Here is a 25,800-nt window from a genome sequence, read left to right as displayed (position 1 = left end):
GCGCATCGCCAAAATCCACCAAGAAAAGCAAAGACATCGAAACGATTCTCTCCAGTTCTGATGAAGAAGAACGGGCTGCTCTAGCAAAGCGACGTTCTCCAAAGAAAACAAAAGCAAAATCTTCTCCAAGATCGCCCAGGAAAGTAACTAGCGCACCTGCTGTTGTTACTCAAGCAAAATCGACAAAAGGAGATAAACCTGTCCGAAAACCTCGCGGAAGACCAAAGAAAACACCAGCATATGTGGATATGGCGACGTCGCCTATCGTATTCAAAGACTAGTAAGAACTTGCTCGTTAGAGTAATTGGTATTTTAGAATGAACGTTGACATTTGGAAAAAAGACGGGTGTTAGTGACTTTTCCACTATGTGATGTGGTTGAGTGAGAAAAACCATTTAAGTGAAACTGAGGGTTGACATTCCCATGGAAAGCCATTTAAGTATTATAGAGGGAGGACATTCCAATGGAAAGCCATTTAAGTGTAACTGAGGCTGAGGGCAGACATTCCATGGAAAGCCACTTAAATGTAACCGAAGGGAACATTCCAATGGAAAGCCATTTAAGTGTAACTGAGGGTTGACATTCTCATGGAAAACCATTTAGGTGTAACTGAGGGTTGACATTCCCATGGAAAGCCATTTAGGTGTAACTAAGGGGAGGACATTCTAATGGAAAGCTATTTACTAAATGAAAATAAACGCCGATTAGGAAGCCATTAAATTGTCGCGCTGAAGGCATGATTTTACAGAAATCATCGCTCATTTTCTAGTTATTCGAGCAAAAAGTGATACACTAATAGCCTTCTTGCGTTTTAGAAAAAAAAGTTTTTCAAAACCGCAGGAATTGAGGATTTACTAAGACAGGGATACAAAAAACTAATTTTTGTAAGATTTCATCTTAAATGTATATCCATTGTATTATCAGAGTATTTATTTGATAACATCTTTTCATTTTCACAAGACAAGAATGCTTTCAACTGACTTGAGTTTAATAAAAAGTTTCAAAGGTTTTTAGCGTACGGATGGTGTGGTGTTGGTTTCAGTGGGTCAAACAAACAGTAACAACCCATTTGACGGGTAAAGACTACCGAGAGACGTTTGGGTCTGCAATGGGTCTTACAAGTGCTGCTTTAGCAATCGTGTCGTGTTATCATCGATGCTTCTTTGAGGATCCGGAATTGGCGAAACGTTTACTGAGCTGAGAGACTTGCTTTTGCGACAAGTTTCGGCTGCACGAGTAGATCTACTTTTCCTAAACATTTTTTGCCAAGAAAGACTGATTCATCATGCCTCTCCATTGTCAACCACCTCAGCTAACGGTCATTAAACCTATTTTTAGCTTGGCTTTTGTTTGTCCTGCCTTTCAACTGTTCCTTCAATCATTACAGGATGGGTTTCTTGGACGTCCACGCATTCAGATGATCGGCAAATTCGAATCTGAGACAAACAAACAGATTCAAAAGAAATTCATATTGAGTATATTGGTAATGAAGCGAAGAGATCGATGATGATGATCTTTTATTCGTTAGAGCAGGTTGATTAATTTGGCAAATGATAATATTTTGATAAATGATAAGGTCAATAATACAGTGAATGATAGTAGCGAATGCGAAATATGGTGACTTCAAGTACTGTTACCTTGGGTCTTTGATTCTCAGTAGACATGTACCCCAAGCACATACTAGAGGCATTATGACCCCAAACAAGCTCGACCTCGCGACCTGGTGTGGTGGTTTACAAAGAATAGACAAAGAATAAAAAGATAGGAAATGAAAACGAGACCAATCGGGAGAAGGATGGGAATGAACTTCAAGGTGCGCAATTTTATTATTGTAAACAAGCCAAAAAAAATAAAAAACTAAACAAAACAAAACAAAGCAAAACAAACCGACAAACGAAACGGGACGAGACAAGATTGTAAACGGATAATCCATGAATCATTACCTTGACTTTTTGATTCCATTGCCCTGAGTAGCAAAATCCCAGCTAGTTTTTGCTTATTTGAAGGTAAATGCGACGCATCTAAAATCAGAGAAAAAAAAGACAACAGTCTCAGATTGTTCAAGTTTTGTCAAATCTTTAGCTTTTTCTTGCAACCAGTGAGTAATTTTTGTGACCCTTCGTCCTCTTACCAAAAAATTTCTGTTGTAAAGCATCTTTCACTGCTGAATATCCATCTCTAAAAGTAAACGAACAAATAAATAAATGTCAAAGTCGAACAAGTGTTTCCATGAAATTGTCGGAAAACAAAGCTTTCAAGGCCAGATGCCTATAAGATGTCATGGAAACGCCTTCACTTACGTCAACCAAAACCTACTTTCTCCCGCCGTCAATACACCAGTTTCACATTCAATGCATTACCGCTGTTTTTGAAGACTACAGATTCATTTGTACAGGCTTAGCCTCGTTTATAAGTCAGCTATTCACAGATACCATTAAAAGTCCGTGGGATTTCAAAACATTGGTATTGTTCAAGCTGCACATTCTTTACATTAAAGTTGACATTTGCGAATGATTTACTCTTAAGCGAGCGAGGCTAAGCCTGCAGGGATGAGTCTTCAGCCTTAAAACACATCGGTATTTACGGAATGAGAAAAGGGACAATTCCGCTAGTGTTATTGAGTAGCACTGTAAATAATTCTCTAACATATGATTTGGCATTCACGGTCGAGTGCTGTAGTTATGATACCATCGCAAAAGGGCGCAATGCCGGTAGAAGCCTGTATGGTAAACAGTTGTCTGACTTTACGAACCAACCTGTTTGAAGCCATTTCTGCACATTCCTTAGCGAGCATAGTCTTGATTAAATATTCACCACATCCTGGGGCATGAAAGAAAATAGAATATTCATTTGTTCGGTCGTGATTTATATGTGTTGTCGCGTATGTGCCTTCCTACCTGTCGTACAGCAAGCTACACCAACATCGCTCTCTTCAGTTTGGTTCCTGGCCCAACAACCACTACCATACACGGCTGCCTGGACAATAATACCCGTGATATTAGTGCGCATCAGTTCATAAACCGAAAATAGCTTTGTGCAATACCACAGGAATATGATTTGCGCAGACTCGAGACAAAAAAACCTTACTTAAAAAGCACAGAAGAGTAAGTTTTGCGCACTCGTCCAAATAAAAAGATGTCGGCGCGAATCAGCGCAAAGTGTGACGTTTTCACAGATGATGCGCGCACAAAACTAGATAGTAAAGTTTAAACACAAACACATATGATGGCTACGCATGGCTTGCGGCACTTCTTTCTCTTCTAATATAATGCCATTACCTGCCCGACTCTCCCAGGGGTCTTAAGTAACAGTCCACCACTCGAAACACCTGCACAGAGATTCCCTTCCGAATCCACGCACACTGCGCCTACAGTATCCATGTATGAATCTTCCTACAAAACAAATCCCACAATGAAATGACTATAATAGGTTGGAAATGTCCTACAGAGTAGAATATTTGTAACCTGGATTCCAGAGAATCTCTTGCTCCAATTCCTTTTGGATAACAAAACCTACAACCGAGAAGCACACTGGAGAGAAAGAGCCCTGGAAGCCCAACCCCTTATTACCCCATTATACTACCCCCTTCCCCTAAACGCACCACTACAGGATACCTTTGATAGAATAGTGTGAAATATTTTGATGAATAAAACTTAGATTTTTCAAAAATTATTTTTCAAGTAAAAACGTTCGTTCTAGACTTACATAAACACACAAGTCTTCGATTCTTCGTTTCTTGTGAGAATTATGTGCAACTGTGTTCAGTCTAGTCCTGTCTAGTTTGGCCTTACTTTTGTTAAATGCTGCAAGACTTTTATCTGAAAAACAAATTTCTTCTCAGAAACACGAAACAATATCTATTTGGTAAGAGATTTTTGACGGTCTGATCTCAAAGCACTTGCCAGTTATGAGAGATTCATTTGACACACTTTCTGCAACTGAATTTTGGCTTGCCCAGCCGACTGCGCCATCCCCTACTAGAAATCTAGAAGAGGGGTTGGAGAAAAAAATTAATGAGAGAACGATTATGAGAATGTATGATCCCAACAAGGCTGAAAAAATTTGTTTCCTTACATTGGTGGAATGAGACCAACACTTGTTGGTCCTTGGAGTTCTTTTTTCAGAAGATGGGCAGCAACTTGACTTGGGTTTATAATCCCTGAATGAGAATTAAGGAGAAAATGTCACACAGTCTTATAAGATATTAGTCTCCTCTGCAGCCGTTCTTAGTGTTGTCATGCAATGCACTAAGAACTGCTTGCAGGGGAGACATCAGATACAAAAACAACTAAATAAATTTGATCAAGAGGGGTAGCCAGGGGAGGGGTGGTCCAAAGCAAAGGTCTCATTTGGCCCAAAAGGAGCTGCCAATCTATTTTTTCTCAACAGACTATAGTCTGATTACCTTGTTGAAATTGAAGAAGGTAAAAAGAGATTCCACTCACAGGGTATAGTCTGATGCTATCGCTTTTGAATAAACTGACAATTAACTCACCCTTCACTGCACCAACTGCACCAAACCCCAGTGATTTTCCATCCATGATACTAGCATCACATTCAACCTCTCCTTCAAGATTTAGGTTGGAGCCGACACCTGCATTTGTGCAAGGAGCCTCCTACATCAAATGAAAGTAAATATTTACACAAATTAATAATAGCAATAAAGCTGTTCAAGAGTGGTAAGTCTACTCGAGAGTCTTTAGTGCTACACCGTATGTTCAAAGTCATGATTGGGTACCCTGTTTCTTCTTGCCACAGGAAGCCCACTACCTGATTTTATGGCGTACTAATGTAAAGAGTGATTATAAGGGAGGGGAGATTGGGGCTGTTTTTGTTATGAATTAAGCAAGTTGATAATCAAGAAGCAAATACCTCTAGAGCAGAAAGAGCAACAGCAACTGCTTCTACTGCTAATTTACCTTCTTTAAGAGCAGCCACTGCCTGAAAATCATGAATTCGATCAATTAAAGGAAGATACAAAATTAAAAATGTTGCAAAATGAACCAATTTTTTCATACTTGTAAACATGCTGTCCTACAAGCATCTTTGTAATCAGCTTCATTTGTAGAGGAGTATTTACCAACACCTGAAAATGTTTAGACAAAATTGTTGATAGCTTTTTTTGTCCTAACACCTTTTTGTATAGAACGGTCTGAACCCAGGTGAATGAATGTTTATCGAAGTAACAATATTTGTATTATGATCATCTGGGTGGATGTAGTCCTGAGAAGGACTGTTTGATGTGACTGATGCTGCTGACGTTTCAGAGTCAAGAAGACGACCACCACTCAGGTTGTCGAAAAGTCAGCCCCATCAAACAGTCCTTCTCAGGACTACATCCAAGTGGGCTATTTGGAGGGCAAAACAATAGGTTTCCAATTTTCAGGAAATTGAAATTCTTTTGTTGTTGTCCTCCAAAATGAGCTCCTATGATTCACATGCAAGGGTATCTGTATCTGGTATCTGGTCTATAATCAGAGCTATGCAATTTCAACTGATTTTGACCTGCATAAGCTCAATGGCTCAAAACAATGTTACGTCATTGTAACCTTACCAACATGTAATCCAATAAAACCATAAGGTTTGTCCAATATCTCTTGTGTTGCCATGACTACCATACCACATGCACTTACTTGCCCGTCATGTCATTTTCTGCACTCAAAATGAGCCCGTCAAATGATGCAGTCAGAGGTAGGTTTTGGTTTCCAGTCCATCTCATCCAACAGATCCAAGATGGCGGACGAAGGAATAGCTGTTGGAATTCTGACAGGTAACGTTGGTTTTGCACCGACTTTTGAAGTATTTACTCATTTATCCATGCTAACTAATGGTCGTTTGCCTACTTAGTGAGTGACAGATGCTTTCAAGGCGAGGCAGAAGACAGAAGTGGGCCGAACTTGACCAAACTAGTCCTCGAAGCAAAAGAGTAACTTGAATACTTCTACTCAGCTACTTGTTCATTTTCTTGCAGTTTTCTCTCGAGTTGTTTGCTGTTATCCTCACGTGAACTAATATTAATCCTCTGCAGGTTAAATGTCAAGCAAATAGAGCACGACTGTGTCCAAGATAGCATTCCTGAGATAAAGGTGAAGTTCATTTTAATTAGAGAAAGAAAAGAAAAACTCAATATCTGGGAAAGACGTTAGCCTTAATTTTTATACATTCCATATATAATTATATTCGATCTTAAAAACGAGGTTTTTTTGACGATAAGATTGCAGTTTTAAAAATTTAGTCTTAAAATATATAGCAGCAAGAACACCACAGGTAACCCAATCTCATGAATTCATCTTCCACATCTTATTGACCCAACAGAAAGTCTTGTGCAAATGGAGTGATGTTGACAAGCTTCAGCTGATCATTACGACAGGTGGAACAGGATTTTCACCTCGTGATGTAACCCCTGAGGTTTGTGAGAATAGACCTATCCCGAATTTGCTTGACTGGCCACGAAACAATGGTTTCAAGTCGAGGTTGAACTTGATGAATAAAAGAATCAAGTTCTGTCTTGACTTCAAACCATTGTTTTATGGTCAGTCAAGCGAATTCAGGATAGGTCTATTATCATCGAAATGTTTTGCTTGGTATAATTTCCAAGAGGAGGGGGAGGGGGAGAGGAAAGAGACAGGAAAGGAAAGGAAAGGACTGGGGTAGAGTAGGGGAGAGGACAGGACAAGGTAGGAAGGGACAAGGTATATTAAAGGAACTTATATGAGGGGCAATGATGGGATAGAAAACCAACCCTACCCCTCAAAGGACAATTTTAAAACTCCAAAACCCTAAAATTTGTTGTTTCTTCATCAGGCAACAAGTCAAGTTATACATCGTATATCACCAGGTTTATCACAGCACATGATAGCAGAATCCCTTAAAGTCACTCCACTTGCTGTTCTATCAAGGTTTGTAGCAATGCAGGTTATTGTAATGCATCCATTCAGTTGTACATGATGCATAATATTACTTTACTGGATAAAGATGTCAAATTCTCTTCAATAATCAGTGATGGGAATGATGTATTTTTCAGGCCTGTTTGTGGAATGAGAAATAAAACTCTGATTATTAATCTACCAGGCAGCGTCAAGGGCTCACAGGTAAATGTCTGTGTTATAATTGTCAATTGATACCATAACAGAAGAAGGATTACAGTAACAGTTCTCCTTTATGGTTATTTTTGCACCATTGATGTTAGCCATCATCATTATCATCAACACCACCATCATCACCACCACCACCATCGTCATCATCATCATCATCACCACTATTATCAACAGCATTATTTTCAACACCATCTTCATCATCATCACCATCACCAGTGCTCATTGTAATCATCATCCCCACCATCATTGTCATCATGTTGCTTTATTCTTTCTTTTCCAGGAGTGTTTTCAGTTCACCCTTCCAGTCCTTCCTCATGCCTTGGGTAAGACATGTATTTAAGCTAGATGAAAATGATTTTTGAAATTTTTTGTCTCTAAATAATTTAGAGACAAAAAATTTCAGTATTTCTTACCACTATATTTTGAATCTTTTTCTTGAGAAATATTATATTATTATATGGGTTAAAATGAAACCATTAAAATACATAGAGGAAATGTAATGTAGAAAGCATTAAAACACAACCTAAAACCCTCTCTATCTCCTTGAAAAAGAAGTCTACATAAAAAGTAAAGTTTTTTTCTGGAGCCATCCCTAATATTGAGAAATAACAGACTCTAGAATAGTAACATGAAGACTATTTTTTTACTTATAGATATTATAAATGGCTCCCCAAAAGCAACTGCAACACATAACGCTATGGTAGCAAAAACACCTTCAAGCAAGGTAACAGCCAAAAAGAACATTTTAAGTGATTTAAACCTTCATTCCTAGAGTAACTTTCATTGCTTTTATCTCACAGGATGCACCTGTACACGTTTGTCCTCACAAAGCTGGACGAGGTAAGATGAAATTCACTCAATTATTGAATCTCAGGGGTGTAATAGGTGAATTTATTCTCAGGAGGGTGAGGAGAGTGAGGGGTCCACCCTTCACTTAGGCAAACAAATCATCCCTCTGTCCCCTCCACCAAAACACCTGCTGCTTTTTCTTTTTCACAGGTGGCGTAGCGGTGAGAGTGCTCGCCTCTCACCAATGCGACATGGGTTCGATTCCCACTGAGCTCAGTGTTGTATGCGAGTAGAGTTGTTTGTTAGTTCTCTCCTGTGCTTCAAGGGTTTTCCGGGTTCTCTGGCCTTCCTCCCTCAATGAAAATCAACTTCTAAATTCCAATTGGAATCCATTGGAAGAAGAGCCACTCTGTGGAATCCACTGTTAATCCCATTATTATTATTATTATTTTATTATTATTATTATTATTATTTTCTACCTAAGTGAAGGTATTACAGGCACCCCAGATAAACTTTCCTATTTTCACTTAGAAACAATTCAAAATATTTGATAATTTATCCTTAGATTTAAGCAAAGTGGCTGAAAGAGATCGTCATTCTCCATACCCGCTGATGCCAATGGACAAAGCAATCAGTGCCGTGATGGAGCAAGCCAATCATCTTGGCACACACTTGATTGATGTACAAGGTATTTTCGATATATCATTTTGTTTTCCTGTACCAGCTTAATTAGCATACTGAATCCTCTGTGTGGGCTTCCTGTGGTCCTCAAGACCTTGATGGCCAATATTTTGTCTGTTGGCAATTCTTTAGCATTTTCTTTATGGGACTGATCGAAGAAAGAAAAACTGCTTGAAATAGTCCTATATTAAGGAAGGTAGTAAGGTATATCCTCCATGTACATGTACTGTAGACCCTCCCACTCTAAAAATGTTGTGTTTTATGTACTTGCATTGCATCATCTTATGACTGATATTTTGTTGTTCTAGATGGATTAGATTGTGTTCTGGCAGAGGATGTTTGTTCAGCAGCTCCATTTCCTCCGTTCCCTGCTTCTATCAAAGACGGCTATGCAGTCTTAGGTACAATATAACCCGATGGTCTTGTTAAGAGCAAACTAATAGCAATTTTTAAGAAAAGCGTTAAACTCTTCAATTGGTAAAACAAGATTCGGCAGTGTCTTCTACCATTGTCAGTTGTGACTAATACAATAAAACTGCTGAATTATGTTTTACAAAGGTTTTAATTCCCATGGGAATAAACATGGTGCAGTCTCTAAATACACTTAATTGAAGAATTGTTGTCGGGTTCAGAAACATAGAACATAGAAGCTGAGACCGAAATGGCACATGGGAAGTACGTTAATTAGATGCATGCTGTGACTGGCAACCCGTGGCATCATCCACTATTTTTAATACACATTTGGCATTCTAAACCGACTGCATTGATGGTACAAATGAATAAATTATAATATAATCATGTCATTTCCCATGTGCCATTTCGGTCTCAGCTTTTATGTTCTATGTTTCTGAACCTGACAACGATTCTTCAATTGAGCGTATATATAATTTTCTGAATATATAATTACAAAAATAGGTGTAGGGAAATAACAGGACTTAATTCTTTCATTTATAGCTTCAGATGGACCAGGAGTTCGCAAAGTTGTTGGTCCTGTGACAGCAGGTGAAATTGTACGTCTAAACTTTCACCTAAAATATTATATGACACTATTATAACAGGTGTATATTATTTGTCATAGACCTCCTCAGAAGTGACATCAGGTCATGTGATGCGCATAACTACTGGTGCTCCTGTACCACCTGGTTCAGATGCAGTGGTTCAGGTTGAAGATACAGAACTTGTGGAAAGTGCTGATGAGGTGAGACTCGGCACTCATTGATTTAGCAATTTAAACAGCTTTTTCTGTGCTAAGTTCAGTAATGAAGTAAGCAAGATGTAAGCATGAAAGAAGTGTGTCACTTCTTGAGTGCTATTGGTCACTACTAAGTGCTTTATTACTGAAGGGAGGACTGAAAAAACCTTTTAAATTGTCTTATTATGAATATAGAAAGAAAAAATTAATTATCTGTGGTAGTTTTTGCTGCTGTTTTCTTTCTGTTTTCTGCAAAGTTTGCTGTGCATGCATGGATGGTGCCAGTAACCCAGCAACCATGCTCTGTTCATTAATAAACCACAGTTCTATGCCAACCAGAGCGCTCATCCTATCTAAGCTGTATGTAATAGATAAGAGTAAGGTTGATTGTGTGATGTCAATATGAAACTGTAAGTCACTCTATACTTTGATAGGGAAAAACTGAAGTCAAGGTGAAGATCTTGTCAACTCCCAAAGTTGGACAGGATATAAGGTAATAAGCAGTGCATGTGGCAGATTGACCATTATATTTTCCCATTTCAGACCACATGTCATTCTTCATTTACACAATATATACAATAAGTTAATATATTTCTTGGATTCATTTTGTTAAAGGCCCATTGGGTTTGACATTTCATCTGGAGAGCTGGTTCTAAGCAAAGGAGATGTCCTGGGTCCTGCTGAGCTTGGTTTGTTGGCCACAGTTGGTGTTACCCAGGTCAGTATGTGACTACAAGTTGGCTGGCATAAGATACATCAGCATGTGTGTGTAACTTTTGAAACAAGAAAACATTACACCCATCCAGACTAAATCAGTCTACTGTTTTTTGTAGGTATCTGTTTTCAAGAAGCCCAAGGTTGCTATCCTTTCAACTGGTAATGAGGTAAGTAGAAAGATGGTTCTTACACGAGTGAGTACACAGAGGTTACCCTCATGTAGCACCTTTGCTATGCCGAGATTTTCTACCAGTTACATGCAGCAGGATGGGTGTAGACATTCAAATGCACAGAAAGGGTTGTTACACCCTTCTACTTCAGAAACAAACTCCAAAATACTGCAGTATGACTATAATTAAGCTTGTTGAGGGATTAAAACTGGAGAACCCAGAAAAAAACTCTTGAATCGAATGGAGTCGACCCAACAGAGTCTACTCACTTGATGCTGAGTTTAGGAATCGAACCTGAGAATATAGTGGTGAGATGCAAGTGCTTTTTTGTTTCACTTTGTGGTTTATACATCTTCACCCTCTTTATAAAAACCGCGCTACACCACCCTTTATTCCTTGATTGATTTAGTGTTATTATGCATAAGGTGGGTTTTTTTTCTGGTTTAACATAACAGTCTTATCCAATCACAATGTTTTTTGTTGCTTTAAGATTGTCCAACCCACAGGAAGCCCAAAGGCTGGTCAAATCAGGGACAGCAACAAGACAACACTAACAGCAGCTGTGAAGAAAGAAGGGTTTGATGTTATTGACCTGGGAATAGCTCGAGATAAGTAAGTACCAAAATATTATATGTTTAACTGCAAACTTACACAGATACCCCTGGGGAATGAAGTATTGTGTGTGTTAAAGAATATACAGGTGCTTTAGAGAGAAAATAATTTGTTAACTAGTAATCTCAAAATTTTCTTTAGGACCTGGTGTGCCATACCAGGAAAAATGCCAGAAACAAAAGTCACTGTCATGCCTTAAAGCATCTATGACTCCACCCACACCAACATATGGCCTTTTAGTCTGCATTCCTTTCGTCATGTGTTAGCATCCTTTTGAAGATTGTGGAGAAAAAATTATCAAAGGATGCATATGCCTGAAGAGAGGAATTTGGAGACATCTTAAGGCATGACCATGACAGGTTTTTCTTGGCATGAAAAACCTGTCATGGTCAGGTGGGATGGACATCATATACATTGACAACTTGATTTCTGTTTTTTTTACCAGTCCTGAAAGTCTTGAAGCTACTCTTACCAAGGGTTTGTCTGAAGCAGATGTTGTCATATCATCTGGGGGTGTGTCTATGGGTGAAAAGGTACAGGTCTTTCATCATACCACAGGGAGTCCAATTTAGATAAGAGTGAAATTGGAAAAATAAAGTTGAAAAAAAATGCAAAATTAATCATTTTTTTAATTGGACCTTTTGATTGATTTTTTTCACTCGTTCATATTCAAAAGCCACTACATACTATTAACCTGTTTCTTCTGATATGCTGTATGTGCTGCATAGGACCTTCTCAAGCCAGTTCTTGAAGACAAACTTGGGGCTACTATTCACTTTGGTAGAGTTTTCATGAAACCAGGGTAAGAAATAATGAACCTCACTACTGTGTGATTAATGCCTTGGGTCGCAGGGTCAAGTCCTCACTGAGCCACATATAAGAGTTGAGTTTGTTTGATGTGCTGTTCTCCGGTATTCCGAATCAACATGTGAGTTGAAAGGTATCATTAATTCTTGGTTTTGTATTTTCAATCCAGGAAGCCAACCACCTTTAGCACAGTTCCTTCTCATTCAAAAAAGAAGTTAATTTTTGCTCTCCCAGGTAACTTTGTCATATTTGCATCAACCTTCATAGACAAACCTTGTTAGCTCAGTTGGTTGTGCATCAGACTGTCATGCGGGAGATGAATGCTGCCTTTGCCCTAAAAATATTTGCAAATAGCTAGACTTTCTCTGTGGCATAAATGACCATGTAAATGGCAGTCCTATCTCAGATTCCTTAACTTTCCCTCTCTGCTTTAGTCAAAGGTCTTAATGATTGCATGATTGTACTTCGCCACAGGTAACCCAGTATCAGCTTTAGTTACTTTCTACCTTTTTGTTCTGCCTGCCCTGCACAAGATGTCTGGTCATCCGTCACCTGATTTGACTCGAATCAAAGTCAAGGTCAGTGGGCTCGTATTTCTTTTATTTGAATCAACCACTTAAATGTTTTTAAAGTGAAAATCAGAATAAATTATTTTTCCATAAACAACCTTAAAATTTTCTGTTCTTTACTTCAAGCTGGCAAATGCCATTGCTCTGGATCCAAGGCCTGAATATCAAAGAGTTAAGTTGTCATGGCAACCAGATGATCCTGTGGCTGTTGCCACGACAACAGGAAGTCAATGCAGCAGCCGTTTACTGAGTCTACGGACTGCTAATGCTCTTCTGGAGCTTCCACCAAGGTCTGATACTTTGACACAAATACCTGAAGGAAGTTTGGTGAATGCTTTGATCATAGGGTCAGTGTAATGATGATAAGTACTTTATTAATTCATATCAAACATGGGTGTATAGAGGGGTAGGCTCGAGGGGCAGTAGGCCCCCCCTCCCCCCTTATTTTGGTTATACATTTTAATACACCTACCAGTAATAAAGCATTTTTTTATTTTTCAATCGTAATCAAATCACTTGCAAGTACAAAAAGTTATTTAAAAATGTTTAGCAATAAAATATAAAGCATTTCTTAATGATGAAAAAACAACAGGAAGGCATCAATGAAATGGATCAATTAAAATCTTCATAAATGAATGGTATTTGTTCAATATATTAATTCCTTAAAGATTTAATGGTTAATACTCCAAATGTGTTTGCAAGTCTTGTAGGTTCCTTACATCTTCATGGATACCCAAAGTTTTCGTTAAGAGTCAGAGTTCGGAGAAAGCTCCAATAACTAAAAACTGAATGAAATTCCTTACTTGGCTTCAATATTCTTGTATTATTTTGAAATTTAATGAAAACTCTGAATACCCATTGGTACCCCCAAAATTAGACCACCCCTCCCTGTTGCACTCCAAAAGATCCATACCTTACAGCTTGAATGACAAGACTTTGACAGATACATGCGCGGGCATAGCGACAATTTTGCCTTCGGGGGGGGGGGGGGGGGCAAAACCTGTTTTCAGAACATTGGTAAGTCAAACTTATCATGCTAATGCTACATAGATGTTTTGGTTTCTACAGCGTGAGGATGGGGGAACCAGGCCCTCTTACCCCCTGGCTACACCCCTGGCATGTAAGTGAATGTTAAGCACAGTTTACTCGTGTCTTTGGTAGTTAAATAGATCACTCTTCTTTCTTTTCATATACATAATTACTACAGTGGTTATGACGGCTATCACTATCACTGGTACTACTACTGCTATAATGACAATGGTGGTTGTACTGAGTCCCTTTGGAGTAGTAGGGGTGGGCGGATCTGGAATTTAAAAGCAGTATTTTATCAGTATGAATATTAATTATTGTTCCAGACTAGGGAAGCTTGGGTTGGGTTACTAGGTAGCTCTGTTGGGGGGATATGAGAGCATTTTATTTTTTTGGATTTATTTTTCAGGAAGTAAAACACCAGGTAACAGGTGGGTTGGGTTGGGCAGCTCTGCTGGGGGAAGAGAGCATTTTATTTTTTAAGGTGAGGGGGAGGGGGTAGGATTATTTTCCAGGAAATAAAATACAAGATAAAAGGTCAGGCAGCTGTGACATTTTCCTACCATGGGGAAGGGGGTCCCTGTTTTCTGCAGAAGAAAAAGAAAGATTGGGCTATGATGATTACATCCTATCCAAGCCATAAAAATAGCAGTTGCAACTTCTACTCACCTTTAAAATAATCTGCCCAATCAATGATTGGCGGCAGCTTTGTATGCCTGCAATATCCATGAGAACTATTCCCTGGGGCCATCCTCTCACATGTTTTGTAGTAAATGGAACCTCTGCCTTCGAGCACTTCAGGACATTGTTCTCCGATCGCCTTGCAAACGGGCTGACACACTGTGTAGTAAGATTTCTCTTCTGGGGGAAAGCATGGTGGCACAACGTCAGCACAGAACAGTTTTTTGATGTTCTTTCCACATTTAGGAGTGTTGTTGATTCGCCAGATAACTCTTTGGAGTATTGAATTGTTAGCTGGCTTCGTTTTGTCACCATCAGTCATGTTTTTATCGTAGAAGAATCGGTAAGTCTTCAGTTGTGCTTCTGGGGTTGGTATGGTGTATGTGTAGCCCATGCCCTCACAGAACGGGAAGTTGACGAGCTTCTGACAACCTCTTTCGAGGGGTCCTTTGAAAGTATGGAATCAAAATAAGGGTATATTTTAATATGATTTAATAATTAGACATGGCTAATGGACTTTTAAACAAAACAAGAACAAGGATAACCTCCTTTGCAGCCAAAACGTTGTGTGACGACCCTAAGAACGGCTCCAAAGAGCTTGCTAGAACCATAGAATAAGGAAGGCAAGTAGACAAACTAATAAAGCAATATACATATAAAACAAATACAGACAAGAAGTTAAACAGAACGACAAAAAAAAAAAAAAAAAAAAAAAAAACGTGAAAAAAAAAAACATAACCAAAACAAAAAACACAAACAAACAAAAATATTGCTTATCACAAGACCTTTGCACACACAAGACCTTTCTGTTTATTCTTGATTTTTTGTGTTTTTTTTTTTTTTTTTGTTTCTTCAGCGTTTTCAAAAAAACCCACTAAACGGCCTCAAATCGCGCTGAAACTTCTCCAGAAGACTGAACAAAGTAAAAGCAACAACTGTAGCACGTTTTGAGGCAAATTGTTGAGTGAAACATTTTATTTTCGTAACTTTATCATAACTCCCATACATTCCCTTATAAACCATACACAGGAACCTTGTTTGGGCTGCCTGTGTTTCGATCGTGGTTTTAACAGACCCCTAAACATATCTAGTTACAAGTTGAGTTAATGAGTAACGTAACAACATTCACTGTGAAAAACTTACTTTTACGTACCTTTAGAGGTTGCATTGTAATGCTTGTCAAACTGTTTAGGCTCAAAGCACTTTCCCGACTCGGCAGTAGCATTTGGCAACACCAAACAAATTTGAATCATCCAGTCCACGATATATTCTCGAATGGATTCAGAGCATCTCTTTAGAAGCTCGGAGCACACTCTTCGGCATGGAAGGACAGGTTCCTTTTCAGCATCCACGCACTTTGGTGCAAACGACATGCAAGTAATTGCTTCAGCAATCTGTGCAACAGAACAATTTACCGTTGCATTTGACAGGTAATCCACCAAGCGAACAATGTAACGTGTAGTGCTATCCGAAAGGTCGTCTGGAAGAGCGTATGTGTAGTTGTATCCCGCGGCTGCACATCTACGGAGAGGACTGTCTTCAAAACGCACACACTGTTTACCTTCTACATGCAATTGCAAAAAAAGCAAGGAAAGCATTACACCTAAAGATACAACTCGTAGAAACCCCATTGTGTCGTTTAGTGTGAAGAGAACAATGAGCTTTTTCCAGCGTTGCAGGAAACAACGGAGTCAATCCGAGATAGCGCGCGTCTCCTCGAACTGTCACGAAAAGCTTTAAATTTCTAGTGCTCTGCCCTACTTTGTTGACCTAGACGTCTTCGATGCCATCAATCTACATAGTACAATACGTCTGCTATCTGTCAAAATTAAGCCTACTTCTTGGGTCAATAGATATCAAGTTGGATTACAAGCGCCGACACGCAAGGGGGCTATCTCGCGAGTTTATCTTTGGCATCGCGCATCGAAAACATAATTATGAAAGTTTTACAGATTTTGATAGCAGAAGCTTTTCACATGCCTAGGACAAAAAATAGCTAAAATTTGTTTACAATCATGATGCATTACTTTTATTTCAATCAATAGGATTGGTGTACAAAGTCAATTTACTGAATTGATGAAATGCCAAGGTTACTTTGTTGCGATAAAAGGTCGTTGTTTCTATTGGGATCATATATCAATATGGCATAAACACAGTATGTGCCCCAGACTGCTGTTTGTTTTACAGTGCCAAGATCACGTAGACATTTTCTCAAATCAGGCTTGTCAGGATTAAGATCTTTCCAAACCAAAATGCGGGGGAGGGGTAATGAGAGGAATCTTGGCCCCATTCCACTCCTCCCTGTCCAGATTTGCTTTAAAGATCCGGATCCCTTAGAAACTTGTGCCTTCACTACCAGCATTTAGGGTGTTGTTTGCGTAGTTTTGCTTGTGTTTTTTCCCTTCAACGTGCCTTGAGTTGAAAAGCTACCGCCTTGAGTGTATAAAGCTTCGTTCATAATGTATGGCAGGGGGATAGGTGAAATCTTTAAATGACAAAAAAATTCTTAAGTCCCCCCCTTGAAGTCCCCCAAAAAGTAACTATACCCCCCAAGGCAATCTCTCATAGCTTCTTCTAAAAATTTTGCATCCCGCCCAATTGTCTGATAAAAATTTTCTAAAAAAAAATTTCCTTTTTGGTAAAATTTTTTTCAATCCCCCCTAAATTTCACCTGCCCCCCCTGCCATACATCATGAATGCAGTCTAAAGGCTGGAAAGGCTGGGTGACGTGAAGGGGGAAGACTGCCAATATCAATATCAATATCTAATGTATTTTATATTTATTCATTTAAATTCAAAACGTTTTCTTTTACTATGATATTTTTCTCACGAATGCTTGCATAAATTTCTGCTGATTTTATATTCAATAATTATTAACAAAACTTTAACATACCATTAAACATGGAGAACAAAACCAGCAACTAAAGCTAAATGATCCGACGACAGTTTCTGATTGGGTAAACCACCCAGTAACGATATCTGCTCCTCACTCAGAAGCCGCAAGCTATCCGTCAGCTCTAACGCAGCATGTCTCTGTCTACAGCTACTACATGAGAACTCCCTGCCTGCTGCGATAAACATATAGTCCACGGTACAGCTCGGTTCCTTCTCATGATAAGTGGTTACTTCTTTGATCCTGTTTGGCAGGTAGTGCCTGTATACACTATAGAAGTGTAAGTTGTGTTTAAGAATTGTACATGTTGGGTTGTGCCTAGGATTCACAGGCTCTGGGGGTACATGGTACCTTGGAAGATCATCTACAGCTTGTCTGGGGGTGAAGAGAGTCCCTATGTTACCACTGAAAGTATTAAGTTGATGTCTAGACAGCATTGATACAGTCATATTGCCTGCATGATAAGTTACAGCAGGTTCAAACGGATGCCCTCTATGATATCTATAAGTAGTCTGCTGATGTTGAGATAAAAGAGGTGGTATGTTACTACTGGTACCCCTTTGTTGAGGCATAGCAGAGTGAAAAGTGGAGCTATATTCCTGCCGACCTTCCTGCCAACCAGAATTTGCTGCATCAAAATTGTCTTCAGCAAAGATGCTATTGGTTTGAGAACTTGAAGTACCACCAGCCTGATCTTGGGCAGGAGCAGGCTCCTCGTCCCACACACTCAGGTGGGAAAGACCCAACTCTAATGGAACAATGTTCCCATTGATCACATCTCTGTCTCTGTACACAACATGATGGGGTGGGTTCTGCCCTGACAGTGCTTTTTTATTCATTCCCTTGTAATCCAAAAAGCCTCTGGTGATAAAATTGTAAAGAGGACAGAAAGGTGTAGTGTTGAAGTCCCCTGATAGAACAACTGGTATCTTCTTGATGCTCGTATGGGGCTTACGCACTGCTTTACTAAGGAGATACTCTTTCTTTAGTTTATCTATTTCAGCAAACAGACAAGCCAGTTGTAACAATTTGATGTCTCCTCTATTCTTGTTAAATAACAGATGAGTATTGACCACACACAATGCTGTGCTGTGGCATGTACCACCATCCCGGTACCGTGGATAGAGTAGCGTTAACATTGCCACATTATCTCTATCCATCACTGGAACATCTTCTCTCTTGTAGTCAAAGAATTGGTGAGTTACAATTCTAAATTTTGATTCTTTGTAGAATGTTGCACATCCATCTACTTTATCACCAGTTCTCTTCTTGTAAGTCCCCTGATATCCTACGGAATAAATATCTTATTTGTTTATAGTTTCACAAAAACCCACACCTCCCCCCCCCCCCCCCCCACAGGAATGTTGAAGGGGTGGGGAGAGTGTGAAGAGTGTATACTGTATATTCTATTTGTCTCTAACCGCTGACATCTATAAGGGTTAAATTTTGGGAGGAGTCAAAAGACGGGCTTCAATGTCAATATATTGTTCCTCTTACCAGCTTTTAGTAGTTCAGGTTTAAACCAATTTTCGTAATGTTGATCTTCAACTTCTTGGAGGCACAAAATCTAAAATTTAACAAAAAACTCAATTTTCCTCAGGGGGTGTGCACAATTTTCTGACTGACCCCTCTCCCCCAGACCCTGATCTGCTCCTGTTAATTGCTGAATGTTGAAAATGAAAATAGATTATCCACCCCAACCTACTATTGCAGGTATATCTAGAGGTTATTGGGGTTCCTGGGGTTATTGGGGAGGGGAGGGGAGGGGAGGCGAGGGAGGAGTGATATATCTGTTGAAATGGAAAGCAAGACTTCTTTCCTCAAGGAAAATTCTAAATACACCCCCTGAAAAGTTCCCTTCACAGTTCCCTGTGCCATCTTGAAAGGTAACTGTGCCATTGAATGTTGGCAACCTTGCAAAGATAGAGACATGTGAATAATTGCCCAAGGTGTTAAAAAAGGTCGCTATTACTGCAAGGTCACCACCATCCTCACTTCAATACACAGGCATTGGTAAAACAGGGACTGTGAAGGGGCTGGACTATTTGCATGCGTCTCTGCTCCATATAATATATAGACCATTGTACAAGAAATAATAATAATAAAAAAATAATATGCCAAACAGACTCATACATCAGCATTATAGTGGAGTATTTCCTTAAGGAGATTCTTCTTCCTGTATTCCCATTCCAGACACCAAGCAGAACAGTCCTCATAAAGTGCTGGATGAGATTTAAGCAGTGAATCTGCTAAGACATTGTAGGTTACAATCTTGAATGGAATACTTCTGTTTCTGTGTCTCCTGTTATTCCTTCTTGTGTAGTACCATGTTCTTCCAACATCAGCGCTGTCAACAAAGCATGGATTTTCAGGCGGTATGAAGTCTGAAGCTTCACTTTCACCTGTTGAATGAGTCCTTAGTCTTTTGGGGCTCTTTTCTTGTGAGGCTAGTGTTCTAGGTTGTTTTTGTGCATATGTACAACATGGGGAAGCATTACTTGCAGTGTTTGTTGTAAGCTCTGGAGACAAGAAAACCAAGAATTGAAAATTCAAACAATAATGCTGTGTCATCTAATCTTCTAGGCATATTTTGCTCTATTTAAAAGCTCCTTGATATCTGTTCTAACGTAAGAAACGTAAAACAAACCTTTTTCAGTGAGCTCTTTGGTGTCTGGCGGTGGAGGTAATACATCAAAGTCTTCATCCTCTTCCATCATTTCAGATTTTTGGGTTGAAGTTGAAGAGCTTTCTCTATCGAAACCAGCTTTTCTCGTTGCATTAGCCCAGAATGGCGCTTTAATACCTCTTCTGCTCATTCTTTCTTATTCTTTTGAGAACGTTTCGCTCTCAACAGCAAAACTAGAAAATATTTCTTTGAACCTCTGAACACTTCACATTTTTACTAATGGATGAATGAAGTCCGCTGATAGCTTCCACCACAGGAATCCCACATCAAAAATATAAAATACATCAAGAGAAAACTCCCATGCAGCTATATAATAAATAGCATTTTCAAATACAGGGAAATGAATAAGGAAAAAATTGCCAAAACATATTAGAAAAACTATTAGCAAATATATATTTTTAAAAGCTTTTATCGCTAACTAGTTTTCATTCTTCCAACAACTTCTGTCGCGCGGGCTCATGTTAGTGCAAGTCATTCCAAGGCAAGTTGGAGTTTGTTTGAAGGTATTTGTTCAGAAAGGTTTTAGATTTTGAAGCCGATCTATCCAAAAATATGTTTCATACCAGCACACAACGAAAGCACTGGACATTCAGTAGTCCAGAAGAAATAGAAAACTTAAGAGTTAGCGTTAATTCCGAGTATAAAACGCGCTACAATGAGAGCATTACTAAAAAGAATGTAGACGACTTTCTAACAACTGAAGAAGAAAAAAAGCTGGTTGAGTACTACGAGGTAGTTTTGACCGATGTCTCGGCAAAATTCCAGCCTCCAATCCCTTGGTCTGCAGTGGCTACAGCAGTGACTTACATGAAAAGGTTTTATCTCAAGACATCTGTGATGGACTATCCACCGAAGGAGATGTATTTGGTCTGTTTGTATATGGCCTGCAAAGTGGATGAATACAACATCTCGGCTGAGAAATTCGTCTGCATCTTGCCTGGTGATCGGAGAGAAAAAGCCATTGATTTCATTCTTTCGCACGAGTTGCTTCTAATGCAGCGCTTGGACTTTCATCTAACAGTACACAACCCCTATAGGCCAATGGAGGGATTTATAATTGACATGAAAACTAGGATGTCAATCAACCCTGACAGATGGCGCGCCAAGGCAGATGAGTTTCTTCACTTGGCCTTACGAAGTGATGCATGGTTTTTGTTCTCGCCATCACAGATAGGACTTGCTGCTCTTAGTTATGGTTGTGAGAAAGCCGAAGTTAACAGATATGTCAAAGAAATTCTTGGGAACAATGAGAAAAATGCAAAATTATTGCAACAAGTAAAGCAAGTAATTAGTCTAGTAACCAAGGAAAGGTTGCTTGTGGGTAAAGATCAGGTAAAGATGCTTGAAAAAAAACTCAACACTTGCAGAAATCCTGAAAATATTCATCCCGATGCAAAATTTTCAAAGAAAATAAAATCATACAAGCAAAATGAGGAGACTGAAATGGATACAAGTTGATGCAAGTTAGAGACAAGGCTTTGATTTAAGACAAGTTGCCATGTAACACTGACATGTCCCTTTAGAGACAAGGGCTTTGATTTAAAACGAGTTCACATGGTAACAGTGACATGTGACTCTATCCTTTACTACTGGAATTTGTTACAACCTATTTATTAAAAGTTTAAACTGAGATCAAGAGTGGTTGTTACGGAACAAAATGGTCACCCTGTGGTCAGAGCCAGTCTTATCATGTCACACCACACCTTAAATTTAGTCTAAATTTAGTAAATGTCTCCCCCCCTCCCCATCCCATGTATATTATTTGATTGAAAAGATGACTGTTGACAAAGACACCACTTTCTCACATTTTAGTCAAATATAAGGTGGTGAAAAGAGTGAGCAAAGATTGTCCCAGCATTCATACACCTCTAATTTGTAGATGAAAATGCTTTTAAGCATTAAAAGTTAATTTAAAAACTGATGAGCCTCTTACTAAGTTCTAAGAGAGCTAATAATCTATCGACATGTTGTAGGTCTAAAAATACTGATGTCCATTTGATCCATTTCTTTTGAAGTAGTAATAATAATAGAAGCGGATTCTTGTTATCATGTAGTTGTAAGTGGTTGTGAGATCTGTTTGGGTCATGTAGCACAAACCAGTGGTCAGTATAACAGCCAGTAGAATGGTTATGATGAAGTACAGCATCAATGCCTGTGAAGATGTCATGGTGACCTTTACTGTATCTTGTGATGTTGAAGTAGTTTCTTCTGAAAAACAAGTACATTAAAATGAATGTTAAAAAGTATATTCTTGACAAGCATCCTTCTGCTGACAACCTTGCAATGGGATTATTTTAAAATACAATAGAGCCCTCATATCTCGAACTTCCTGTCGTTATCTCAAACTTGAGGCCACTTCCTGCCACATCACTACAATATTTACCCTGGATAACTGGAACTGCCTGTAATTTGAAACCTTTCTCTTCCCAAACATGTGAGTTGAGTGCTAGGTGATGTTAATAGTGAATGTAGTGGTAGTTTGTATAGAGAGAACCTCACAGAAAAGCCCTATACAGGGAGCAATGGTTGTAAAGTATAAATTACTGTATTTATCAAGTACTACCATTTATATTGCATCTAAACAAATTTATAGTCATGGAATCACATGCCAAGTTGTACTTTACCTGTTGTACTTTCTGTTTGTTCTTGTTTGTGTCCTTGCTTCACATCTTCCATCTCAGTACGAGTAGTTTGATCACTTTCTTTAATACGATGTTTTTCTTGTGTGGCATCTTCAGTAGGGCCTGCATTCTCATTTGGAGTTTTTTTAGAGGCTTTTGCCTCCTTTTCTTTTTCTTGTGCAGCAGAGAATTTTTCCAATGCAGCTATATGATCATATAATGAACCAAAATGTAGATACTGAACACTTTGCAAGTTTGGGTGTCTTTTTTGGGGGTTGGGTGGGGGTGGGGGGGCTGGGGTATAGTTGGGGTTGAAGGTAAAGTGTCAGTAGGTTGTTGCTAGGGTGCTGGTGAAGTGATGATTGGATGTTGGTCGGGGGTATTGGTAGGTTGATGATAGAATTTTACTATGTTTGGGAGATGATGGAGTATAACAGTTTATCTGAGAGAAGCTACTGCTCTAACTGCACATTTGCAGTTCAATATCTTCACTATTGACCAAATGGGCAGAAATTAATACCTTTGTACTGCTGCTTGCCCATCTCTGCATATATCACAGTAAACAAGTCTAGTGTCTTCAGGGTTACTGGGTGCTGCTCTCCATAGCAAGACTGTTGTAATTTTACTGCCTACAAAATTACAAATGGCTCGATAATTAACTGTAAAGGTTCCCACCCTTTACTAGGAGCTCAGCTGTTAAATCTCCAAGGCAAGTGAGGATTGGTTGACTTATTTTTTGCTATCAATTTATTTTTAACCTCCAAAAAGAATAGAGTTAGTTTTTCTAAGTGAAAGTCTCTGCTTAAAGAACCTTAAAGCAAAGCACTGATATGGAAACAGAACTAAACTAAAAGCTAAAGAAACTAGTTTTTTTCTTGAAATGAGTCTTTTCTCACCTTAGCACAGTAGTCAAGGGCCAGTTGTGGGCTGTGGTCAAGAAAAAAAATCCAACTTTTAGATAAATTTTAGAGTGAAAAAAGCTCTGCTTTCTAAAGAAATTCTTACTTTTGTTGTTTTAAGCACATGTGAGCAAGTTTTTCATATTCTTCAGCTTTCTGTGCATCAGTGGAGTTGGCAGATGGAGAACCTCTTGCCTAAAAGAAGTGTAGAATTACCCCAGGGGGTGTACTGGGGTGGGTAACATGATGGCGAGGTTTGATGTATTTTTTTGGGTTGACAATTTTCGTTCCTGGTATTTTTTGGGTCAAGAGACCAGCCACATATTTTTTTAGGTCTCGAAATGAAACCGTTTTTTTTTGGGTCATCACATCTCCGAGTTCGATTTTTGTATCAGAAAATTATTTGTTTGATTTTTTCCAGAAAGGTGTGAGTGAGTTCTGTTAAGAAACATACTGATGCCATGTATTTTTTGGGTGTAAAATTTCAGATTTGAGTATTTTTTTTGGGTTGCAATGTGAAGCTCTGTCGGACACCCCCCCCCTGTCATGTTACCCACCCGAGTACACCCCCTGGGAGAATTACCCTATATTTATATCCGCTTAATTTACCCTGACAGAAACACACACATGCCTCTCAGTTTTTAAACATTGCTCAAGCATTGCTAACCTCTGATGATGTGATGTCAATGTTGCTAGCATTTGCGTCAAGTTCAGCTTTGTTGTCAACTGTGATTAATGCTGTTTCGTAGTAGAGTTTTTCTGCTTGAGCAAACTGAATAGCTGCCTCATCTTAATAGAGCATTCAGTTAAGGGAATTTAGCAGGGAAATAATAAGTTTGTCTCTGTCAAAATTGGTGAAGCAAACAGGTCTCAGTCATCTCTACTGGCATTCACTTTTTTCAAGTTACTGCACCAGAAAGTGGCTAGGTATGTCACCACTCCAATCTCTATGGGATGCTAGTCCATCATGAGTCTCAAGTTACCCCCAATAACCTGTCTTTAGATAACTACCTCTCACATTTTTTAATTCTTATGCCATAGTATCCATATAAAAAAGATTTAAAAAGATACATTCTTCTTCTTGACTGTATATTTCTGCAATCTGCCAGTGAAAGAAGAAAATTGAATAAATGGAAATGTTTTTAGATAAATGATCACTTACAACTTTGTTATGTCACATACATAAATAATAATATAAATATATATAATATTAACTCACATTATGCAAACATTCTGGTAAGACAGGAAAATGATCTCTCTCCTTTAGTCCTTGTAAGCAGCTCAAGAAACATGGTAAAGCATGCTTGTTGTTCCCTTTCCTCTGGATATAGATAATATATATCAAATAAATATAGGTGATTTGATTGAATAATTTAATTGATAAAATAATTGAAGCGGCATTAGCAGAAACTGTGGATCACTGGTTTAACTGTAGGAGAATTAGGAGCCAGCTACATTGACTCAAGGGAAGGGATGAGAGGGGGCCACTGTATTATCAATGACATTTTATTGTCATATACAATGAAACACTGTTGCCAAATGTTTCCACTGATTGTCCCTCTCTTTCTCTCTCTGTGGTATCATACTTGCCTCATGCAACTCACTATTGGATGACTTAATTATGATATTTTTAACTTGTACTAAAAGTTGGACTTTACCTTAAGTCTTGCAAAGAATATGAAAGGAAAAGAAAAAAAAAAGTTATGAAAAATCATGCAATGCTAATATTTGTTTGTAATCATCTGCTAGCCTACATGCAGCCTGACTTTAACTCTAGTTACAAGTGTTAGAAGTCGGGCTGCACGCAGCTATTATCTGCATGGATGGTATCCAACACACTACAAGGATGGTTTTACAACTTTATATTAAACACATTTCCCTTTCTCTGTCAAATTTAGGTTCACCCTCAGCCTACCCCAGCCTTACCACCCCCACCCCCAAGGGGAGCAAGTTAAGTACTAGTACTGTGTCTTCCCCCAACAATACACTTGGCTATACCATAATAATAATTCCTAATCATGGTAGTATGTTAGAATATCTTCACAAAATTCTAAAAACAGCTTGAAATCAAAAATACCTGACACCCTTCTCGTACAGAACAAGACGATCTTTTCCAGTCAACTCTTCTGGATCCTTTGCTTCGATGTTTTGCAAATTCCCTGCTTCATTATTGTCTTCATTTTCTTTTCCATTCTCTTCAGCAACTTCTTTTTCTTCATCCTCTGCTCCTACAGCAATATCTTCAGTTCTTTCCGGCATCTTATTCTCTTCTTCTCTGTCGATACGCCTGCCCTCACTAGGAGAAGTAATAGTCGTTTCTGACGACATCTTTGCGTCTTCTTCCGCCATTTTATTGA

At 38.8% G+C, this 25,800-nt stretch overlaps 7 protein-coding genes across 7 annotated transcripts in view; 3 read left to right on the top strand and 4 right to left on the bottom strand.

Moving 5' to 3' along the window:
* Positions 1–1,012, top strand: part of LOC116294906 (serine/threonine-protein kinase VRK1-like) — a 6,278-nt gene extending 5,266 nt beyond the window's left edge. Inside the window, exon 10 of the mRNA XM_089024157.1 lies at positions 1–1,012. This exon is cut by the window's left edge and continues 88 nt beyond it. Within this exon, the coding sequence (XP_088880283.1) occupies positions 1–281 (281 nt within the window). The 3' untranslated portion in view covers positions 282–1,012.
* On the bottom strand, positions 971–5,677 carry LOC116287057 (threonine aspartase 1-like). Its single transcript, XM_031693669.2, has 14 exons — positions 5,555–5,677; positions 5,019–5,086; positions 4,873–4,941; positions 4,496–4,616; positions 4,075–4,159; positions 3,903–3,985; positions 3,706–3,818; positions 3,279–3,392; positions 2,898–2,976; positions 2,757–2,820; positions 2,132–2,178; positions 1,944–2,021; positions 1,638–1,720; positions 971–1,436 (listed from the first exon to the last, which is right to left on the bottom strand). The coding sequence occupies exons 1-14, from the start codon at positions 5,616–5,618 to the stop codon at positions 1,335–1,337; spliced, it is 1,170 nt and encodes a 389-aa protein (XP_031549529.2). The 5' UTR covers positions 5,619–5,677; the 3' UTR covers positions 971–1,334.
* Positions 5,678–5,698: 21 nt separating this feature from the next.
* LOC116294904 (gephyrin) lies at positions 5,699–13,270 on the top strand. Its single transcript, XM_031702592.2, has 22 exons — positions 5,699–5,770; positions 5,848–5,926; positions 6,029–6,086; positions 6,316–6,408; positions 6,805–6,899; positions 7,025–7,091; positions 7,378–7,420; positions 7,751–7,821; positions 7,898–7,937; positions 8,452–8,574; positions 8,876–8,968; positions 9,522–9,577; positions 9,646–9,765; positions 10,194–10,252; positions 10,375–10,477; positions 10,593–10,643; positions 11,137–11,258; positions 11,704–11,791; positions 11,987–12,060; positions 12,235–12,299; positions 12,540–12,643; positions 12,761–13,270. Exons 1-22 carry the CDS (start codon positions 5,734–5,736, stop codon positions 12,989–12,991), a joined length of 1,872 nt encoding a protein of 623 aa, XP_031558452.1. The 5' UTR covers positions 5,699–5,733; the 3' UTR covers positions 12,992–13,270.
* On the bottom strand, positions 13,108–16,099 carry LOC116294908 (uncharacterized). Its single transcript, XM_031702597.2, has 3 exons — positions 15,498–16,099; positions 14,333–14,791; positions 13,108–13,937 (listed from the first exon to the last, which is right to left on the bottom strand). The coding sequence occupies exons 1-3, from the start codon at positions 15,973–15,975 to the stop codon at positions 13,777–13,779; spliced, it is 1,098 nt and encodes a 365-aa protein (XP_031558457.1). The 5' UTR covers positions 15,976–16,099; the 3' UTR covers positions 13,108–13,776.
* Positions 16,100–17,239: 1,140 nt separating this feature from the next.
* LOC116294903 (RNA 2',3'-cyclic phosphatase ANGEL2) lies at positions 17,240–20,225 on the bottom strand. The gene is made up of 4 exons (XM_031702591.2): positions 19,885–20,225; positions 19,371–19,756; positions 18,735–18,804; positions 17,240–18,525 (listed from the first exon to the last, which is right to left on the bottom strand). Exons 1-4 carry the CDS (start codon positions 20,051–20,053, stop codon positions 17,240–17,242), a joined length of 1,911 nt encoding a protein of 636 aa, XP_031558451.1. The 5' UTR covers positions 20,054–20,225.
* A 155-nt stretch (positions 20,226–20,380) lies between these two features.
* LOC116294902 (cyclin-H-like) lies at positions 20,381–22,169 on the top strand. Its single transcript, XM_031702590.2, has one exon. The coding sequence runs from the start codon at positions 20,476–20,478 to the stop codon at positions 21,379–21,381; it is 906 nt and encodes a 301-aa protein (XP_031558450.2). The 5' UTR covers positions 20,381–20,475; the 3' UTR covers positions 21,382–22,169.
* LOC116294899 (uncharacterized) lies at positions 21,382–25,792 on the bottom strand. Its single transcript, XM_089023958.1, has 10 exons — positions 25,521–25,792; positions 25,403–25,455; positions 24,663–24,853; positions 24,515–24,545; positions 24,111–24,232; positions 23,550–23,638; positions 23,441–23,471; positions 23,065–23,173; positions 22,548–22,748; positions 21,382–22,131 (listed from the first exon to the last, which is right to left on the bottom strand). Exons 1-10 carry the CDS (start codon positions 25,790–25,792, stop codon positions 21,899–21,901), a joined length of 1,332 nt encoding a protein of 443 aa, XP_088880084.1. The 3' UTR covers positions 21,382–21,898.
* Positions 25,793–25,800: the final 8 nt, after the last annotated feature.

This window comes from Actinia tenebrosa, unplaced genomic scaffold (genome assembly GCF_029948245.1).
Source record: "Actinia tenebrosa isolate PJP-AT-01 unplaced genomic scaffold, QUT_ActTen_1.0 PGA_scaffold8__29_contigs__length_14323225, whole genome shotgun sequence".
Classification (NCBI taxonomy): domain Eukaryota; kingdom Metazoa; phylum Cnidaria; class Anthozoa; order Actiniaria; family Actiniidae; genus Actinia; species Actinia tenebrosa.
The sequence above is the reverse complement of the archived record's forward strand: the minus strand, read 5'-3'. Positions and strand labels throughout refer to the sequence as shown.

Coding starts and splice junctions, on each gene's coding strand:
- LOC116287057 (XM_031693669.2), bottom strand. CDS start 5,618: ATGGTAGTCATGGCAACACAAGAGATATTGGACAAACCTTATGGTTTT. Junction 2,977..3,278: donor CCCCTGGGAGAGTCGGGCAG/GTAATGGCATTA, acceptor ATTATTGTCCAG/GCAGCCGTGTATGGTAGTGG. Junction 1,437..1,637: donor CTGAGAATCAAAGACCCAAG/GTAACAGTACTT, acceptor TGTTTGTCTCAG/ATTCGAATTTGCCGATCATC.
- LOC116294904 (XM_031702592.2), top strand. CDS start 5,734: ATGGCGGACGAAGGAATAGCTGTTGGAATTCTGACAG. Junction 6,409..6,804: donor CTCGTGATGTAACCCCTGAG/GTTTGTGAGAAT, acceptor TTTCTTCATCAG/GCAACAAGTCAAGTTATACA. Junction 7,938..8,451: donor TCCTCACAAAGCTGGACGAG/GTAAGATGAAAT, acceptor ATTTATCCTTAG/ATTTAAGCAAAGTGGCTGAA.
- LOC116294908 (XM_031702597.2), bottom strand. CDS start 15,975: ATGGGGTTTCTACGAGTTGTATCTTTAGGTGTAATGCTTTCCTTGCTT. Junction 14,792..15,497: donor TTACAATGCAACCTCTAAAG/GTACGTAAAAGT, acceptor ATACTTTCAAAG/GACCCCTCGAAAGAGGTTGT. Junction 13,938..14,332: donor TTGGGCAGATTATTTTAAAG/GTGAGTAGAAGT, acceptor TTTAAATTCCAG/ATCCGCCCACCCCTACTACT.
- LOC116294903 (XM_031702591.2), bottom strand. CDS start 20,053: ATGAGCAGAAGAGGTATTAAAGCGCCATTCTGGGCTAATGCAACGAGA. Junction 19,757..19,884: donor CAAAGAGCTCACTGAAAAAG/GTTTGTTTTACG, acceptor TCTTGTCTCCAG/AGCTTACAACAAACACTGCA. Junction 18,526..18,734: donor ACCTGAACTACTAAAAGCTG/GTAAGAGGAACA, acceptor TTTATTCCGTAG/GATATCAGGGGACTTACAAG.
- LOC116294902 (XM_031702590.2), top strand. CDS start 20,476: ATGTTTCATACCAGCACACAACGAAAGCACTGGACATTCAGTAGTCCA.
- LOC116294899 (XM_089023958.1), bottom strand. CDS start 25,792: ATGGCGGAAGAAGACGCAAAGATGTCGTCAGAAACGACTATTACTTCT. Junction 23,174..23,440: donor CCCTTGACTACTGTGCTAAG/GTGAGAAAAGAC, acceptor GTAATTTTGTAG/GCAGTAAAATTACAACAGTC. Junction 22,749..23,064: donor GGGCAAGCAGCAGTACAAAG/GTATTAATTTCT, acceptor ATGATCATATAG/CTGCATTGGAAAAATTCTCT.